The sequence below is a fragment of the Buceros rhinoceros genome, unplaced genomic scaffold, assembly GCF_000710305.1.
Source record: "Buceros rhinoceros silvestris isolate BGI_N320 unplaced genomic scaffold, ASM71030v1 scaffold6247, whole genome shotgun sequence".
NCBI lineage: Eukaryota > Metazoa > Chordata > Aves > Bucerotiformes > Bucerotidae > Buceros > Buceros rhinoceros.
This window is the reverse complement of record NW_010420336.1, coordinates 26,433-46,070: the sequence shown is the minus strand read 5'-3', so window position 1 is coordinate 46,070 and position 19,638 is coordinate 26,433. Positions and strand designations below refer to the sequence as shown.

Sequence of the window (19,638 nt, the reverse complement as noted above, 5' to 3'; positions counted from 1 at the left end):
TTTTAACAAGCATTCACAACTGTCCCTTTTTTAGTACAGTTGAGATTATTAAAATAAAATAAAACATAATTGTTTAAAGTTAAAATTTTGGTTTAAGCCTGCCAAGTCAGCTTCTGAAGAACCCGTATTAGAAATCTGAAGAGAGAATTTTGTTTCATGAAGCTATCCTGCCCTAAAGCTGGTCAAAACCAATTCTAACTGAACTATCTTTGAAACATAACAGGGAGAATAGAAAAACTTAGTTCTCCATGCAAACCAGAAACACGCAATGTTCAAGGAAAATATTACAGCCCCGAAGTATCAATTTGTCTGTGTGACAGAGTATTCTGTTTCTTATACCAGTAGTATATCTGTTTAGACAACTCAGTGGTGAATAAAATACAGAATAGTCATTGAATGCATAATCTCAGCATGTGCTCTGTGCAACAAAGGCATACGTGAGGACCTTTCAAATGATATGCAAGGGAATACTGTCTCTCAATTTAAAAAGTAAACAAAATTATGGTGCAGTACCATTTACCATCAGCTATTAAACTTTAAAAACATATACATATATATAGAAGTGTGATGTTTCTAAGAAGGGCTGCAGTAAGGAGTACTTTAGAAAAAAATTTGAGTTGGCCAGCATACAGAGCTAAGGTAGTAGTTTCCCTGATTGCCTTTCACCCTGGGGACTCCTTTGTAAATCACGGTAAGAGTAGACAGAGATTGCTTTCTCTCAATGACAGCTGTCAAGGGTTACACGGAAATGAGTTCTGGCACTCTTGATTTAGTCTGTTGAGGAAAAGAGGACAATGCTTCAAGTATGCCCTGACAACTTTGGAACCTCACACTAAGTAAAGTCAAACCCTTGAGGATAAAGAAATGGAAAATACATGTCAGAGAGAGGCAGATTTCTGTCAAAAAGTTGAATGATCATCAAAAAAAGTACATAATAAACAGTATTTCATTTCTTGTTCTCTTTCTCTCTTTCTCTTTTGTTTTTTCTTTGACAGAAACAATGGTAAGGTTCTCTTTTAAACATTCATATCCAATCAACAATGTCTTTAAACTTTGTTATTTGAAAATGATTTCATTAAAGTTGGTGTCTAAAACACGTATAAGAACTGGCACTCAGAGTGAATAAGAGAAGAGTATTCATGCTGACTTTATCACAAATTCTAAGAAACACCGTCTACAAAAAGAGCAGGCACTGCTTGTGGAAGCACAACCACAAAATTGCCAGTCTATGGATTTTTAGTAGAGTTCAGTGCAAAGTCAACAATATAGAAAATGACAACTTTGTAGTGAAGTTAAGGAAAAAAAAACCAACAAAAAATCTACTTAACTTACAACTTCAGTTTGCAAAAGTCTCAAATAGGAGTCTGATTTTTAATTGCCATTCTTTCAATAGCGGCCAGCTGGAGAGTGATTTTTGTAGAAATTATGATCATATAAACCATAAAACTAAAGTATTTTTTGGGAAGCAGAGTGCTTTGTGGTTCACATACACTATTAAAACCTATCCAAAATCTAAGGTCCTGATATCACATTTCTGATGAACCTAGAGTAAGGAAATTTTCACAGTAATTAATGCAGTATAAATATAAGGGCTACTCCAAAAGTAATGCCTCCTATTTCATGATGTTGGCCCACGACATCAGAGGTGGGTGTTGGCGCTGTGGTAGCAGAGGGTGAACCTTCCCACCAATATTCCATTTCATTTTGTTGCTGGTGACAGACGGCAGCAGAGGCACAGTCTGACAACATGGCCTCTAACATGGGAGTATATGCGAAGCAAAGGAGTGTCACTGAATTCCTCCATGAGGACAAAATGGTACCATTGACATTTACCAACGCTGCTGAATGTTTACGGAGACCAAGCAGCGGGTGTCAGCACAGCGAGGTGGTTGGTGGCACATTCCAGCAGTAGTGACAGTGATGGTGGGTCCCCTCCTCTGGTGCAGATTTTTAAATGCTCATGGCACGTAGGCTTTTGTTCATCGCTGGCCAAAATGCACAGCCCGTGGTGGGGACTGTGTCAAAAAACAGTGTTTTGTAGCTGAGAATTTGCTCTATCCCATAGTGTTATTTTACTCTTTGTATCTGTTGCAGTTTCCACAGAAACTTGAAGGCATTACTTTCGGAGTCACTTGTTACTGGTAAGAGTGCAAATTAAAACTAATAATTTGCTAAATAATATCCTGGAATAAACAATACCTTAGTTAGGTTAGTAGATTCAATGAAGTATACAGTTCATGTTTGTTTTCTTGTGAAAAGATAAGACACACATCACCTTTAATTGCATTCCAAAATATATGCTATGATATAAACATGTCAAATATTGTTTCATTGTTACAAAAAATGCAATCTTTATTATGCTTTCTACTGGAAAATTTCTACTGGAGTGCTCTGATAACTAACTAGCTAAGTCTATACTAAAATAAAAATAGAGTGAGAAGTACGGTAAAAGAAATTCCATGAACTTACAGTTATTTTTAAAGCTTTGAGCTGAGCTGGTCCGACTTTAAAAAACAAGTTTTTTAAACATCAGATTAACTAATCTAAAAACCATGTATTTGTCTCTTTTACATGTATGAAATCTCTTCTTCCTATTCCATCCCCAGCATGAACCCAGGTGTTACACCAGCAGATCGATCAGAAAGATAAATACTTACTTGCCGTCATTATCTCTATGTGTTGTCTATATGTAAATTCACTTGTGGGCATTTATGTACAAGTATCAACACATAAGTTTTGGTATAATAGTACAAACTCGTATCTTAAAGTCCTTCTCTTCATATTTTTCTTAGCCAGAGCATTAGTTTTCACACGGGAGAGGAACTCCATTCACTTGCCCTAAAAGATGTACTGCCTTTTGAGATGTCTTTGACTGATGCCCAAGCAGGTGTCACTCCAGAGAGGAGTAATTTTAAGTCTTGCGGCATCTCTGCCAGTTTCAGGTAAATATCTCAGATGCTGTACGGCATCTCCCATGGCACCTAAAGCTCTAAATATCCTTCTGAATGATATCAACATACTATCAACATGAACAGATTAGGTACAGCTAATATTCAAAGTATGCAAAAGTCTTGGCAAAGGCTCTGGTTTAAGAAAAACAAAACTGAATGAAACTCAAAATTTTCTCAGCTTCTATGAATCCTTGATACCACCATAGATGGAAAACTGTTTAAATTCAGAGCTGCTTTATCTTTGGATGAGAATTCATCATCACTCTCAATCTCTGCCACCCTTCTATCAACTGTCATCAGAATGGTTATTTTTCTTGTCAGTGAAGGAGTGGAACATATTACCACTGATGCAAATGATATACCCACTAATGAAAACACAACAAAATTGACAGTTCCTTGTAGATACCAGTTTCTTGTTATGACAGGAAATCTCTTTGAGCTGTTCATGAATCCATCAGTTATGAAACAAGGAAAGAAAAACTTTCAGATAAGAAATTCAGTGCAAAACCAGGATAAATGAACAAGGAGAAACCCGAATTCATTAGTAATAACAAATAGCCCGGACTTAGTGACACAGAAGGTATCAGAGAATTTGAGCTAGCTCAAATCTATGCAACTTCGCCAAACAGATATTCCTAGTACAACAGTTCTGTTTCTAAGAAACATGTTTTTAACAGTAGAAAAGTTCTTAAGTCTCATTTGTAAGAATATATAATGGATTCTCACCAGAACAGCAGCAAAGGATATACAGTTTTCCTGAGATAGATTATGAATCTGACACTGACTTGTAAACTGACAGCAAGTGATAGGACAGTTTACCCAATGCCAAAGCAAAGAAATCAGGGCAAGAAAACCTCCTTGCAAATACTCGCATTCTAGAAGATGTGGTTAAGTGTGGTGTTTAATACAGCGGCTCTTACTTCAAGCATAATACATGGAAAAATGACCTGCCAGTGCAATCAGGAGTGCAGAGCCCTGATGAGACCATCTGATTTGGTTCTCATTTTGATGGTCAAGGATTATTTTGAATAGTAGAAAGTGCAAAGATTTGATTTCTGAGTTTCCAAAGACAAAACAGAAAACTGTTCCAACCAGCTAAGGGAAAAAAAACCTGACTGAACATATTTGGTTTAGGGTTTGATATTTTCATAGTTAGTTCTGGGCTAGCACATTCATGATGTACGAAGTCCTACTCAGGCAGGTTTGACAAAGAGAAGAGATTTGGCTATCAGAATTTTTCCAATGCCATTTGATTCCAGTTTAAAGGCAAGTAAACTGACTACCTGACATGTTGTCAAATAATTAAAGGCAAAGATAGAGTCCATGTGGAGATGAAAATGTCCTATTTCACAAATTACAGTTTTAAAATCATTCTTCAATGATCTTAAGATTCCAAAACAGACTATTACAAATCTTAAATAAATAAAATTAAATATAAATTTTAAATGGAATTATTGTTTCAATAACTCAAAGAAGTTGGGGGGTTTATCTCACAAAGTATCCCAACGTCCCAGCAAGCTATTTCTTTTATTTGTGAAAGAAACAGTGGAAACATGAGTTTTTCCAAGACATAGGTGTTTAAATTATTATATTACCTCAGAAGACATGTCCAAAATCCATTATTAAAAGATATGTTCACTTTAAGGGATTAAATGTTTTAATTTTCATGTCAAAACTGTTTGCCAGAACAGATTAAATAATTATTAAATTACCAGAATAATGGCATTATTGCAGATTAAGAGTAAATACTATAGTGATGCATTTGAGTGCTTTTAGTGATTTAGAATATACAAATAGATTTAAATACTTTGTTTCAAATTTGTAGGGCTCTGTGGCTCTACAGTAGAATGTAAACATATGAACTTTTGTGTGCAATAGATTTTTGTCAGTCAAAAACCACCACATAATTTCTTTGGTAAATTTCCTGCCAGAGACTTATTAGTTAACCTGCTGCTGACACAATAGATAGAAGCAAGATATCATTGCAAAAGAGGGACTGAGAATTGCCCAGCTTTATTTTCTGAAAATACAAAGGTTTACCATGCAGATATAATAGATCAGTTGCAAAACAAAATAAATTAAAATAAAATAATCTTCTGCAATAGCTTCAAGCAGTGATCTATATTTTGTAGTTACTGCATGCAGAGTCTCAGTGAAGTGAAGCCAAGTTCATTATTAGCTCAACTGAACTCAGCCGAGGTTTGAAAGGAAGGTCATATGTAAAATCCCTGTTGAATTAAATCATACAGGTTTGCCAGGAACAGCAATCCATTCCCAGCAGTATATTTAAGGAGCTGGAAGATTTACTTTCTTTGTACACAAATCCATAATTCATCACTAACAATGAACATTAATACAAACGTTTTTCACCATTAGATAAAAAGCAATTTTAGAAGGAAAGGCATATGCCAGAAGTGCTATTACTTGCATTAGGTAAGTTCTAATAAATTCATTAAGAGTAAATTTGATGTAAGCTATTTAGCTGGTAGAATTTTGATTTTTGTAAATAGTGGATGCAAGATTATCACTTCAGCATGATTTCATCATTGAAGTGCACTTTATTATTTCTTCAATAAAGTCTTTTTTCCTCTTATTTCATGTAAATAATATAATTCAAGGTTTATTTTATTTAAGCCATTTTGGCAAAAACAATCTCTAGTCATTTTGACCTATGCAGATACATCCTTTAATATGAACTATATCAAAATATAAATAAAAAAGCCTAATTATCACAAAACTATGTTATTTGGTCCAAAAATATAGTATTTACTGAAGTAAAAATTTTAAATGGTATATCAAATCCTGCTTTCACCAAAAAGATGTAAAGGTAGTTACGCTATGAGATTATAGGGATGCAGCTTACAATAGAGAAGACTCCTTCGCCTGGATATACAGGTAGAATTAACCTAGCTGGATGCATACAAAGAAGTTTTCCATTGGAACATGCCTGGTTGGTATGGAGGTTTGTACCAGACTGCTCTGTACTTCTCTTTTCATCCTTTTGAAGTAATACCAAACTTTGGTAATTCACTGTGAGCAGCAGCATATAGGCATGTTTTTTTCTAGAAAATTCCAATTAGTCGTTTTAAGACAGAATATTTACACAGGAATATATGAAAGAAATCTATTTCCTTTTTACTTCAACCAGGGTTCTTAACAGTGTCAAGTTAAGCATAAATTTCAATGCTTGAAGGCTAGAAACAGTAGGGTTTCAGAACCATAGGATTTAGATAACATCTTACACTGTTTAGTGCAGAATCAGTTTTACTCATTGAAGTTTTCTTTTCCTTTCATTCTGCATTCATCTTATTTGAGGAAAATAGTTTTACCCTCTTTACTTATGTGTATCTTTATTTTGTGAGTGCTGGAGAGTCATGCAGAGATGGTTAAGAAGTTACCTTAGTTATCCATCTAGTTATCCTAGATCATCTGATCTAGGTTACAGTCTCATCATTTGATTCCATCTTACCTTAGTCTGTTTTAATCTGAAAAGCTTGCAGCCTGCCTGCTTTTGTTTACAGTAGCCTAAAACAGTGGGATCAGCAGAAAAATAGGTCTGGAGACACCGCATAGCACCTTAGTAAGATTCTCCAAATGCATCTGTCAAAATCTTCAGTCATAAATTATACAGAATCAAAGAATCACAGCACCCTGGTTTTGCTGTGACTTAATCATAAACCTGCCATGGTCTGCAGGCCATCAGCAGTTTTGAGTCAGCCAGGGCAGCTGAACTGAGCTGGCTCACAGGTGTTTCCCACACCATAAAAGTCATGGTCATTATAGAGGGGTAAGTTGGCGGAAGCTCCTTCTTGGGGTTCTCCTGATTCTGCTTCTCCTCTTTCTCCTGATGACTGCCTTCCCATTTGTTGTGACCACTGTACATCTGCTGGGCTGAATATAACTTCATACAGTTTATATTGGCATTTGGTATTAGTTTGGCTGTTTAATTAAATAGATTTTCATTTTAACCTGTGGGTTTCCTTTCCTTTTCCCAATACCCCTTCTTGACTGGGGTGGGGTCTTTGGGTGATAGAGCAACTGCTATAGTTTAGCCCTGGATATGGGGTAAATGTAGACTCATAGAATAGCTGAATTTGGAAGGAATAGCTAAAGGAGTTTGCCCAGGACTTTGTGCAGTCAGGTTTTGAATACCTACAAAACTGGAGACTCCACAACCTCTCTGGGCAATATGTTTAGGTGTTTTACCACCCTCACAGTTAAAAAGCTTTATCTTATGTTTCTGTTTGTGCCCTTTATCTCTTGTCCTTTCAGTGGTCACTGAAAATCTCACTGTCTTTTGATACACTTTCCCTTAGACAAGTCCCCTCAGCCTTCTTTTCTCCAGGCTAAACAATGCCAACTTCTAGGGTCTCCTCAAATCACAGTTGAATTCATGAGGGAATTTTGTGGTTCTGTGAAAAATATTTAGAAAAGGGCAGAAAACACAACAGAGAGGAAAAGGACGCTAAAATATTAGTGAGGAACAACAGAGGAAACACTGAGGTTAAAGGAAGAGGTGGTGCATGGGGGAGCAGATATTCTCTGTAGCCAGTGGAGGTCCTACAGTGAAAACAGATGTTCCTGAAGGAACTTTAGCCTGTGGAGGACCCATGTCAAAGAGCAAAAAAGTAAGAAGGAAGGAGAAAGCAGAGAGAAACTGCTACATACTAACTGCAAGGTCAGCCTACCACACTAACCTAAAATAAGATACAACACCAATTATCAAAACAATACAATAAAATTTCATATAACTGAAATAAAATCTCCCAGATTTCTTGCTCAGAGATGCATGTAGTAGTCAATGGTATGGAACTACTCTAACACTGATCTGCTTAAACTGTAGGTATTGACTATACAATAAAGTATCTTCTGGTGGAGAGATACATTTACAAGTTATTGTTACTATAGATAGTATATTCCTATACAGAACCTAAAAGCAGGATTTCTTAGAGCAACTGCAAACTTTATGACCTCTTTTTCAAACACTTTATACGTCAGTCTGGTGTTCAAGGTTGATCATGCCTCAACATTTCTGTATTTGCCTAAGTCTCTTTCTCCCACTAATTGTGAGTTTAATGTGTTCAGCCAAGGCACAGACTCAGCTTTGGTGCTTTGCTTGTTATACATCTTAATTTTTGTAAATTCTCAGCCAATAATAAACATGGTGATATTTGGGTAATGCTTACAGTTTCAATTGTAGTTTAAATAACATTCTTGCTGATACACAAGACAGAAAAGAACCGAGCCCCTTCTTTTGACTTGAGATTACGTTCTCCTAAATCATACTCTAACAAACTTTCCAGTGTAGCAAAACAATTAATTATCCATTCCCTATACCAAACAAACTGTACTTATATAAATACTTAAGCCACATTGATTTCAGTAATATGTAATTTTAATGTTCCTAAACAACTCTATGCTCTGCGATACAGAGCTACACTGAAGCAACAGACAAGTGGTAGGTGACAAGATTAGGTGGATCCTGACAGTTTATGATGGAAGAGACACAAGATGGTAATTGAAAAATACCTATTGCTATAGAGAAAGAAATACTAAGTGAAGGGAAGAATTAAGTGAAGAAGCACTGAGTGAAAGCCAAAAGTCACCTGCATGAGAACAGACAAAATTATAGATACTCAACTGAGAGAAATCCTGGCCACTCCATTCTGGTAGGAGTTTGCCATTCTTAAGTGACTGAATCTTGGCAGAGTTGCATCTGTAATACTACATTCAGAAAACCAACTACCCTAAACAAGATTTCAGACCATAAACTAGCCTAGAACAAACCCAAATTCACATGATAAATTAAAAAAGAAAAATGAGAGTAGGCAGGAGACACAACTGAATTAATGTTAAAGTAACTGTAAGGCTCCTATTTCTTCTGTTTTTATTTTTATGTATGTTCTCAGTCTTTGTATTATTTTTCATAAATTTCCTTTTTTTTCCTCCTCTTTCACTTGTTTTGCTTTTAATGAAGGTATTCAAATTGAATATAAATAGCTGAGTAACTCAGTTTGCAAATGGTGTTGAACTTCAGTAAAACTGCACTCTTTGCCTCTGACAGTCAAATAGAGCAGAGCTGGACTGCCTCCACAAGATACACGAAAAAGGTGTGTATTTTCAACAAATAAAACCTTACTTATATGCCTCACAGATGAGATAGAGGAGTTTGTTCACTAAAGTCTAGCAAACCAGAACAGTATAAAGGGGAAAAAAGTACATAAGCCTAAGTAGGAACAGTTTGCTAATTCCTGCTACTCCATTCCAATAATTATATTGCTATGCTGCTTAACTCACTTGAATAAATTCTGAGAATAGTGACTGAGGGAATTACCATCTCTGTACTGTTTAATGAGAGTGAAAGATCCAATTCCACACACACTGAGCTTGAAATTGTATCAGCTATCTTTGAAACAATATGATGAGCTAATCACCAAAGATTATTATTCTTACAAACATGGTAATACAAGATGATTTTAAATAAATCAACAGGTGAAGATAATAAAGCTACCAAGCTGAAGTTAACTTCTTATTACATGATTTTTATTTCCACAACTTCATTGACTGCAATTTCCTTTAGCATGTTAAAGACAAGTTCCAAAGGACAAAGAGCATAATACTTATATTGATTCAACATGTAATGTTGAATTAAATGACCATTTTTCCAGTGAAAGAAAATATGCAAGAAAATCTTACTAACCATCGCATTCCTGGAGATATTATTTTATCTGCTTTACTATTAACGACCTTTTCATTAAGTTAACTTGGACCTGTCTAATCAGATAGGACAATAGAATTACTGACTTGTATTCTGAATAGTGGAAGATGAGATGAATTAAAAAAAAAATTTATAACATTTGTAAAGTAATTTTTAGCTTCTTAATTTTCTAGTCAGCATTCAGGCATGAGATACAATGCATGCAACAAAACTGAAATGTTCATCATCCTAAGTGTCTTGTGAGATATCCCTTTCAGAGGATGCATGACTTAGCAAAGATTTGCCAAATTATGTTACAAAAGAAAAATCTTGCCAGTGTTGCCAATTTCAATTTAATACTCAAAAACCTATTTTAGGTGTAATATATATATATGTACTGCATACACGTATTTTTTATATATATTATATATGCATACATGTATAGATAGATTAATTGGTCAATCGACCAATTGTTTGATCTTGTGTTCTATTTCTTTACATATTCCATACCAGGCAAAATCATCAGGTTCTCTCCAGAGACTTTGCATTTTTGTTGTTGTTGTTGTTGGTTTTGTTTACACATTTGGAAGTTAGAACTGTTAAAAATGGACCCAGACAATTCCAGCTTTGAGAAGGAAATATGACCAGGAACAATATTTTTAAATCGGAATCATAGAATCAAAGACTGGTTTGGGATGGAAAGGACCTTCAAAGGTCATCTAGTCCAAACCCCCTGCAGTGAGCAGGAACATCTTCAGCTAGATCAGATTGCTCAGAGCCCTGTCCAACCAGACCTGTAATGTTTCCAGGGATGGGGCATCTACCACCTTTCTTCCTTAGATCTGGTCTAAATCTCCCCTCTTTTAGTTTAAAAAGCATTACCCCTTGGCCTGTTCAAGCACTGGAAGGCTGCAAAAGGTCTCCTCAGAGCCCTCTCTTCTCCAGGTGGAACAACCCCAACTCTCCTGCCTGTCATCACAGGAGAGGTCTTCCAGCCCTCTGATTATTTTTGTGGCCCTCCTCTGGACCCACTCTAATGGGCCTATGCATTTCTTGTGCTGAGAACCATTTAAGCATGTTTCTTTGTGGAGCCTTTAAAAAAAGAGCACTGAAGGATATACAGTATCTCAAAAACTTTTCTCCAGGCTTTTGAGATTTTTCAATATATCTTACACAATTCACTTAATTTCCTGCCTCAGTGATTCAGAAGAAAGCATTTCACAATATCATTAAGTATTATCCACATCTTATCAGTACAAGTTATTTTGGGGCATACAACATAAAAATAGTAAACCAACGAACAGATATTATTGGTCTGATAAAGATATTGATGGAACAGACCACAGGTTTTGTATTAGTGCCATATTCTGCAATGATAGCCAACGGTTGAGGAAAATAAATAAAAACAGTGGCCATAAATGGAAAGAATAACAATAGATAAACTTTCCCTTTTAATCTTAATTACGTTTCTAGCATCTGGATAAATAAATGATAAGAATACAATGAAATCTGAGTGCTTTATATTGTGTTTTTGAATGGTTTCTTTTTGTTCTTCCCAATATGCTCATTTGATACACAAACTTCTTCATAACACAAACCCTTGCTTCATTCTCACCTCTCAAACATCTCCATCTCTACCCAGACCATACTAGTAATCAAGTTCAGATAGGTTCTCACAAAAATATAATCATAACATATTATTTTATAATTTGGGGAGGGGGGGGAGAAAAGTCAGGTTTCATATGTACAGAAGTTATGAACATCTCTCAGGTATTGCTAGGAAATACAGAAGAACTAATAGTGTTTTGATGCATGACTATCCATTTGCATAACTATGTTTTAGTAGGAGTAATGGAACATTGAATGAAACTGTATTCTAGTGCACCTAATTCAGGCTAGATAGACAACTATGACTGACTGATATCCTATAATTTTGTGATACAAAGTACACTCCATATGTGTATGAAGTGAATGCTAGGGATTGCAATCTGACAACTTTGAGGTAAAATACCGAAGAGCCTAGGCTTCCCCAGTACTCAGCCCCAGCTCCGTTTTCCATTACAGAAATGCAAAAACTCAAAAAAAAGTGGCACTAAGTTCATAAAGGTCTGGTTTCTGAATTACATACCAGAATTTTAAAGGCAGGTTAAAGGATCATGCCTGAAATGAGTCAATAGAGCGCAGAGAATGTATGAGAAATTTTCTTACCTCGGCAGCTTGGTAAAGGGCTACTCCACTGCCCATTGCTTCGGCACTGTGCTCGAGAAGCACCCTGAAGTAAGTATCCAGTGTTGCAAGTAAAATTTACAACATCATTTAAATTGAACTCACTGCCATTAGTCATTCCATGAGCTGGATTCCCAGGATGTCCACATGTGATTGCTGTTAAAAGAAAAATAGGCAGGCTAGCATCTAACTGAAAGGAATCACTTGCAGGTTGGAGCTCTTTTGTTTTGTTTCAGTTGTCACTCTGAATTTGTCTTTTATATTTATACAAGAAATTTAAGAAAAAATAGGATGCATTCATTCAGAATTCTTAATTGCCAGGAGAAAAATCTTAAATTTTCAATAAAACTTTTATAATCTACTTTTTACCTTATTTTGAAAATTGCAATATAAATAATTACATATATATGTATTTTGGCACCCATCTGATATGTATTAGACCTTAAAAAATGCAGAGTTCATCATTTTTCATACTAATGCAAATAAAAAGTATTTTTTCCCTGCAAGCTTCAAAATGTAGTAGGGTCAAGCTAATTGAATTTGATGCACTGCTTCAGAGCATTCTGGAGTTCTGAAGCATTCCTGTTCCAAAGAACTTGAGTTGCTTTGCTGACATATGATCTTTTAAATAAAATTTTCTTATGGCAATAGAGAAAACATTGAGAGTAAACTTTTCCCATTATGTGTATTAAGTGTGTGATTATTCTTTAATGACACTTATAAAACACACTTACTATGGTCAAGCTCTAGCTTTCCAAAAGTCAAGACATTAAAATAATATAGAAAAAAATAGAAAATCATAGATATTGGCAATATAAAATCAGAATATATATATACACACACAGAGAGACAACTTTTCAACATTGTGCTGGTAATGTTTATCACACTCAAATAAAAAACACAGTTTTTTATTTTTCGCTTTATTACTTTGTGGTTTGGGATTTTTTTTCGGTGTGTGTTTGGGGGGGTGTTTTTTTAATTTTAATTGAAGAGATGTGAAAATAATTTAAATGTGATTCTTTTTATCACAGAGTTCAACTGTGAAGCAATGTTTTCAACAGCACCTGAACTTTAAGAAATTAAATAGGACACCTTGCTGTATACAGACTTATGTATTTAGCCTTAAACTGTGTCAGATACTGTGTCAAACTACTTAAATAATTTGAATTCTTTCTGCACCACCTCATTTGCAGCATTTGAAGATGAAACCCTAAACTTCAGAATAAAATCTTACTACATGCACAGTATCAGCTTTATTCTAGTCCAGCTGGTGAATTTTTAAACTGTTACAGATGATCAAGTTTCAATAAATAAAGCAATTTCAAGGGCCATACTAAATCCCTTAACATAATTCTTACATAAAACCCCTATTCAATTAAAAAAAATGCTATTACCTTAAACCTTCTGCCATAGTTTTTAACAAAATAAAATTTGGTCTCTTGCACAAACTGATAACGAAGGTTAACTCTGCTCAGTTGTCCTTTTCAACAAAGGCATACCCTAGTCAGTCAGTTCCTGTTTAGACCTCATTATTCTCAACAGGATGCTGGGTTTTGTAACATCTTGTAGAAACGAAGGATCTCTGCATCTAGTTCTGCCACTGCTCCATTATAGTTACTAGATATCATTGACCTGTTGATTGATCAACATTGCAACAGATTCACACAGTATAAAGTACTTAAAAGCATTTTTTTCTAAAAAGAAAAGAATGCAAAGCACATAATTTTGGCATTATGGTGTTTTCAATCATCACTAGGCTTTTACAAAACTAGCTTAATACCATTTATCTAAGCAGTAGCCAAGACGTGTCAAATGAAGTTTACTACTTTATAGTCTTACTTTTACAGTCATCTAAATGGTGAATTACTAATTCCCTCCTCCATCCTAACATAAGTAACTGCCCTATGCATGTATGCACACAAATGCATGTGTATAGACACACGCCCACTAAATGTGTCATGGGAAAATAGATACACTTGGCATGTCTGAAATCAATATCACTAAGGAATTACACATGTGCCACATATTGCAAAGAGATCAACCGACCTAATGTAATGTAACTCTGAAATATTCTCTTCAGTCTTTAACACACTTTCTCAGACCCTGGAGACTTCCATCTCTCTAGAGAAAATACATAACCCAGAAGAAATAATAGTGGTACTGATAGTACTTGGGCAAAAAAGAAATCCCATCTGACTAACCAGCTATATAAGTAAGCCTGTGTTTTGGTGATCATTAATATAGTATACTTTTAGAAAAGAAGGTTAGTCTCCTCATTTTTGTTGTGCTGTTACTCACAAGGAAAAAAACCAGACATCTACCTTCATATTTCCTGATAATTCCCAACAAGCAGCAAGTGAAAAGATCCTTTAGAAAATATTAGGCTGAAGTCTGGCACAACTGGTTATCCAGTAAAGAAATAGCGAAACACCTGTGCGTTACAAATTGTTCAGGATGAAGGAAGCTGACTTTCATATGAAGCTAAGAAGCTAAAGTAGTCATTGGTGGAGTACTTTCAATACTTCCTTAGACAATATTTTTTGAAGACTACAGTGTCTCATACTCACAACTCTGAAATTCCTTTCAAAGCCAATTAGAAAGGTAAAAATACTGTGTGATATTCTGTAAAAATGTCGTAAAATAAAGATAAATTTGTGGTAAATTTTTAGAGGCACAGCCTCTAATTTCTTTATGGTACCTCTGTCATATTTCTAGTTCTGATCCACACTGCTCAGTCAAAAGGCCGTTTCAGAATCATTAGGCAGCATATTTCTGACATTGGTAAACAATATGCTTTCACTTTCCTTCTCAGAAATAACAGAGCTATTTCTACGAGAATTTTTAATAAATATATAAGTAAATAGAAGTTGGAAAATCATTTTAAGCTTAGATGCTGACATAAAAAAAAATCTTGTTTTAGTGTGGCAGGATTATAAGCTAAAGAAAACCGTGTTATAAGAGAAAGTATTAGGCAACCTATACTGACAGGAATTGCTACTAGTTCTTCTCATAACAGTAACGGTAACATCAATTCAGGAGAAACAGCTTTCCACCCTCCCTCAGCTTTACCCCTTCCTTTTGAAGGGATTTTATTCACTGCATGGTAAAATTAATACACTGGATGTAATAATGCTAGCAGGTGTCATTTCTCCTTTGATGAGCATAAATTGCTTAAAGATATAAATCGGATTTTAAAAGGACAATGACATTTGGCAAGTGTTTCCTGCAGCTGTATACAGGTAGAAATTTTCCTTTCACTACCAAGAAAAATCCTGAACATTTTGAAATCTAATGCCTTATCAGTAATATATTTTCTCAGTAATGTAACAAAAATACTAGCATCATTGAACAGAAAAGCTGATCATCTCAGTGACTATCCCTGCACAGACAAAAATGATTCTGTCTGAATTGCAGGCACCTTACAAAATTAAATCCTCCATTAAAAATAATAAAAATTTTGTAAAAATGGGGAGCCTTATTGAAAATGAATAAGTATATAATAAAATCAACTACACAATAAAGTAGTAAAATAAAAAGCAGAGAAATCAGATTTGACTCTGATTAAATAGGTGATGGTTTCAGATAATGTCAGAGAACCTGACATGCAAATGAGGAAGGAAGTAGACTAGGAAAAACTCAACAATTCCAGCAGTTAATTATGGGATTTTCAAAAGTGGGTTAATTAAAGGGAAAAAAAAATGTACCACAGGGTATAAAAAAAGTTAACCTTCTTTCTAACAGATGTGGAATAATCCAATACCATGCCTGTGCTTGCACTGGTAAATATTAGGAGGCCAACTTGAAAAATGGGCAGTCACCATCAAAACTGCACAGATGAACAGTATTCCAGCTTTACCTACCAAACAATGAAAACAGACTAAGGGATTTTGGCATTCTTGGTGAACAAAATTTCCAATTGACATGGAAATTATGCCTGGAGCAAGAGAGAAAGAGATAGATGAAGTTACATAGTTGCAGCCTGCTCTTTAACCCACTTCAATGCCTATGTCATCCAGTTTCTGAAACAACGGAAATCAGAAATAACTGGGTATAGTTATTCAGTTTGCGCTAGGTTAGACATTGGATTACGTTATCATAATGATCCTGGTAGTTGAAAATAGGTCTGATAAATATCTGATCTGAGCATCTCATTCAAATGCCTTTGAACCTCCAATCCAATGTTAATGTTCAATTCTGTGTAGTATAAAATAGCAGTAATAATTCAGAGAAAAATAAATACTTACGGACACAAACAGGAGTTTGCCCAGACCACTTGTGATCCTGTAGGCATATTCTGACTGATGTACCAACAAGTCGAAAGCCAGGATTACACTGGTAGACTACAGTGTCTCGATAACTGAAACCATCTCCACTAATATGACCATTTACAATTGGGTCCGGAGAACCACAGTGACCAGCTACAATAAAAGAAAAACCCATGAAAACCACATATTCTTACAAACCTTGCCAACATCTACAAGAATGCTGATAGAAAAACAGAATTTCATCCTTGCTTTCAATAAACAATATATTAGGGGTCAAAAACTGATTGTACAGAACAAGTTCTGAGGTGTAAAAACCAGTGATATTTCTTCTGCTTTTTTAAAGTAAAGTGATATTCAAAGAGGTTTAACTTTCATACGTATATTTTCTGTAGATTCTGTTGCAGAAATGACAAATTTGTCAGAAGAATATCTGGAAAACGTAAATTGCAAATGTCTGAAATTACAAATCAGTCAGTTTAATTGCTACAAAACTGATAATTTTAGCACAGACTTTTTTACGCTTTGCCTTAATAAGGCTGTTTTTTTCCTCAGAGCAGTGTGAATTAAAAAGTCTTTAACTCTCAACCCCGTTGTTTGCCTTGGACTTTGTAAGTAGATCTCTACTAACAAATTAAATGTGGATGGAGCCATTCTCTGGTGGATGCCAATAAGCGTGGAGCAGCCTACATCTGCAAAATGAAAATCTCTGGCTCTCCAAACTAGCTAGCAAGCTACCTACCAAGATCAGTACTGATTTAAGCTAACTTGAAGCGTTCTTGGAAATTGTCTTGGAGAATCTTGGTCAAAAAACATGTCCAGGCATTGTTCAAATGATTTAACAGGAGAAATGATCAAGTATCATGCTCCTTGCATGTCCTGGTGTTATTTTATTAGAAGCAAGCAGGCTTTTAATGTATCCAACATTTCTCAGTAGTAGGTCTTCAGACATTAACAGATTGTAAGACTCTAATCTAATTTAAAAAAACCAAAAACAAACAAAAACCAACAAACCCAAACCAAACCAAACCTCAATTTCTTTTCAAAAAAAAAAAAACAATAACAAAAAGTTTCTGTGAGACCAGTCAGCCTTTTGCCTTCAAGAGAAGTAACACTGAGTTATTTCAGACATGTATATATGTTCCACTTAGCTATATCAGTTCCTTTACTTATATCTATTGTAAATTTTCTCCAGTCTGATTTAAAGCCTGTAACACAGAAAGGAGGTTTCTACACAGACTTCTTGAAAAAAAAAAAAAAAATTTCTACAGCTTTCTATATCTTATGTTCAAATATTTCCTAACATTCAGCTCCAGTTTCTACAATTAAGGTCACATTTATTTATTAATAGTTTTTAGTAATGAATTCTAAACCCTCTTTATATTGTGTTTACTCTTTCCAAATAGTAATCACCCTTATGTTATCTTCAGATGATTCTCAGCTAAACTGACATAGCTAATTCCTTTTTTTTGTGCTTCTAAATTAATATTGATGTCAAAATTATAATAAAATATTCTTTATATTGCTTTCCAATTTGGTCAGTACACTTTGAAATCAACACCTTTTCCAGATGGATGAAGGCATGGAAAGGAAGAATTGTCTACCACTACTGTTTCCTCCTTTGATATATCAGCTGCAGTTAAACAATACAGACCGTGTTACTCCGGGTTAATAGCAGTATTGGCACTAAGGAAGCCAAATAATGATTTTATTCTCTTTAGATTCTTCATTCATTGAAAACACAGTTTCAGAGCAGAAAACTATTTCTCTTTACTGATTAAAGAGGAGAAAGAAGTTATCTTTTTTTGGTGACACTGATTAATCACAACTGGCAATAATTTCATCTGAAACTATGCTAAGTCCTCATTTTGAGATGTGAGGACAGGGAGCTGAGGCCCATGACTACTGCTAGAATGAGGGTGTGTGTGATGTTGTTTCACAAAGGCTGTATCCAAGAGCAGACTTGTTTCTAACTTAGCTTCTTTGGGACTGATTCTCCTTTCTAACAAAATCCCTTTAATAATGTTAGACAGGATATTTCATCTACACTTAATGGCTCTTCTAAAACACTAGAAAGGTAAAACATGCTGCTTGATTACTTTTTTCATAGCTATAGGACTATTATTATAATCTTAATTGTAGGATTGCTGATGATTTTATGAAGACATGGTGATATTGTTCTGTAAATTTCGAGAAGAAAGTATGAATGTAAGCTTTTCACATTCAACTTCTTATACAGTTATTCTTCCCCTGACAAGGAGTATGGCAACAGAGAGTAACAAGGACACTGAAAGCATATTTTACTTCTTGAAATGCCTCATAGAATAATTTACCTTATTGTTCGCAGTCCAAATTAGTACTATGATCCCCCTTACCATTCTCTCTCCTTCAGCCTTGCTCAGATTCTCCTTGCCTATCACATACTCCAGCCTCTAGTCCCTCAGTGGGCCCTTCCCCCAGTTTTGCTTCGGTCTCCAGTATCTCTCTTGTTTTGGAGAACACAGAAACTGCACACAGTTTTCCGCATGAGTGCTGAAGAGAATATAATAACCATGATCCTTTGACTACACAGCTGCTCATACACTCCAGTCTGTGATCTTCTTTACTGCAAGGCCACACTTTTAAGTTTTGTTCATCCTCCTCACTAGGTCACCCAGCTTGCTTTCTGTAAAGCTTTTTTCTACCTGTACAGTTCCAAGCTGGTACTCATGAATGACACTATTCTAAGAAAAGTGCAGGATTCTATATTTGGCTTTGTTGAACTTTATGATCTTCCTGTTGGCCCATTCCTCCAGATTCTCAAGGTCTCTCTGCCTAGCAGTACTGCAATCCAGCATATCAACTGTCCTCCCATCATTTGGTGACATCCTCAAACTTGCTGAGTCTGCACCCCAACTTGTTATCTAAGTCACTAACAGAGGCTGGATAGTACTGGCCTCAGTATTCATCCTCAGTAACTATTGGCTACTACTCATACTTGGAATGATGAAACGCTACCCTCAGAGTTTGTTGGTTCAATTAGTTTTCCATCCGCTGAGTGGATGTAGATGCCTATCCAGTCCCTGTATTCTCAGTTTGGCTACAGGGATACTATGGAACACTATTACAAACATTTTGCTACAACACAAAGTAAAAGAAATCTACTGCTGAAACATACTGAAATCTACACCTGATGAGACAATCGATTATTAAAGTTTACTTTTGATTGTTCCATCCTGTCTGTTCCCAATTATTTTCTTGTTTTCCCTATGCCTGGAAATGGACTTAGTTCCTAATACCTGCCCCCTAGTTTTTTTACAGGAACTGAGGCTAGCCTCTTGCCTTCTTCAGAAATCTGATGGTTTGGGGGTTTTTTTCTGTTTCTTTTTTTTCGTCTTTTTCTTTCCCCAGTAACTGCAATTGTTCTTCTGACTTTTCAAGCATAGTAAAAAGTGGCCTAACAATGACATATGCCATCACCCTCAGAACTATACAGTCAAATCACAGATATTATTTTGGTTTA

The 19,638-nt window shown here is 35.4% G+C and overlaps 1 protein-coding gene across 1 annotated transcript in view; it reads right to left on the bottom strand.

Annotated features, from left to right (window-relative positions):
• LOC104496184 (CUB and sushi domain-containing protein 1-like) overlaps positions 1-19,638 on the bottom strand; it is a gene marked incomplete at its 5' end in the record, with an annotated part of 81,179 nt that overhangs the window by 42,778 nt on the left and 18,763 nt on the right. The window contains 2 exons of the mRNA XM_010139265.1: positions 11,857-12,030; positions 16,119-16,292. Of these exons, the coding sequence (XP_010137567.1) occupies positions 11,857-12,030; positions 16,119-16,292 (348 nt within the window). The remainder of the gene's footprint in view (positions 1-11,856; positions 12,031-16,118; positions 16,293-19,638) is intronic.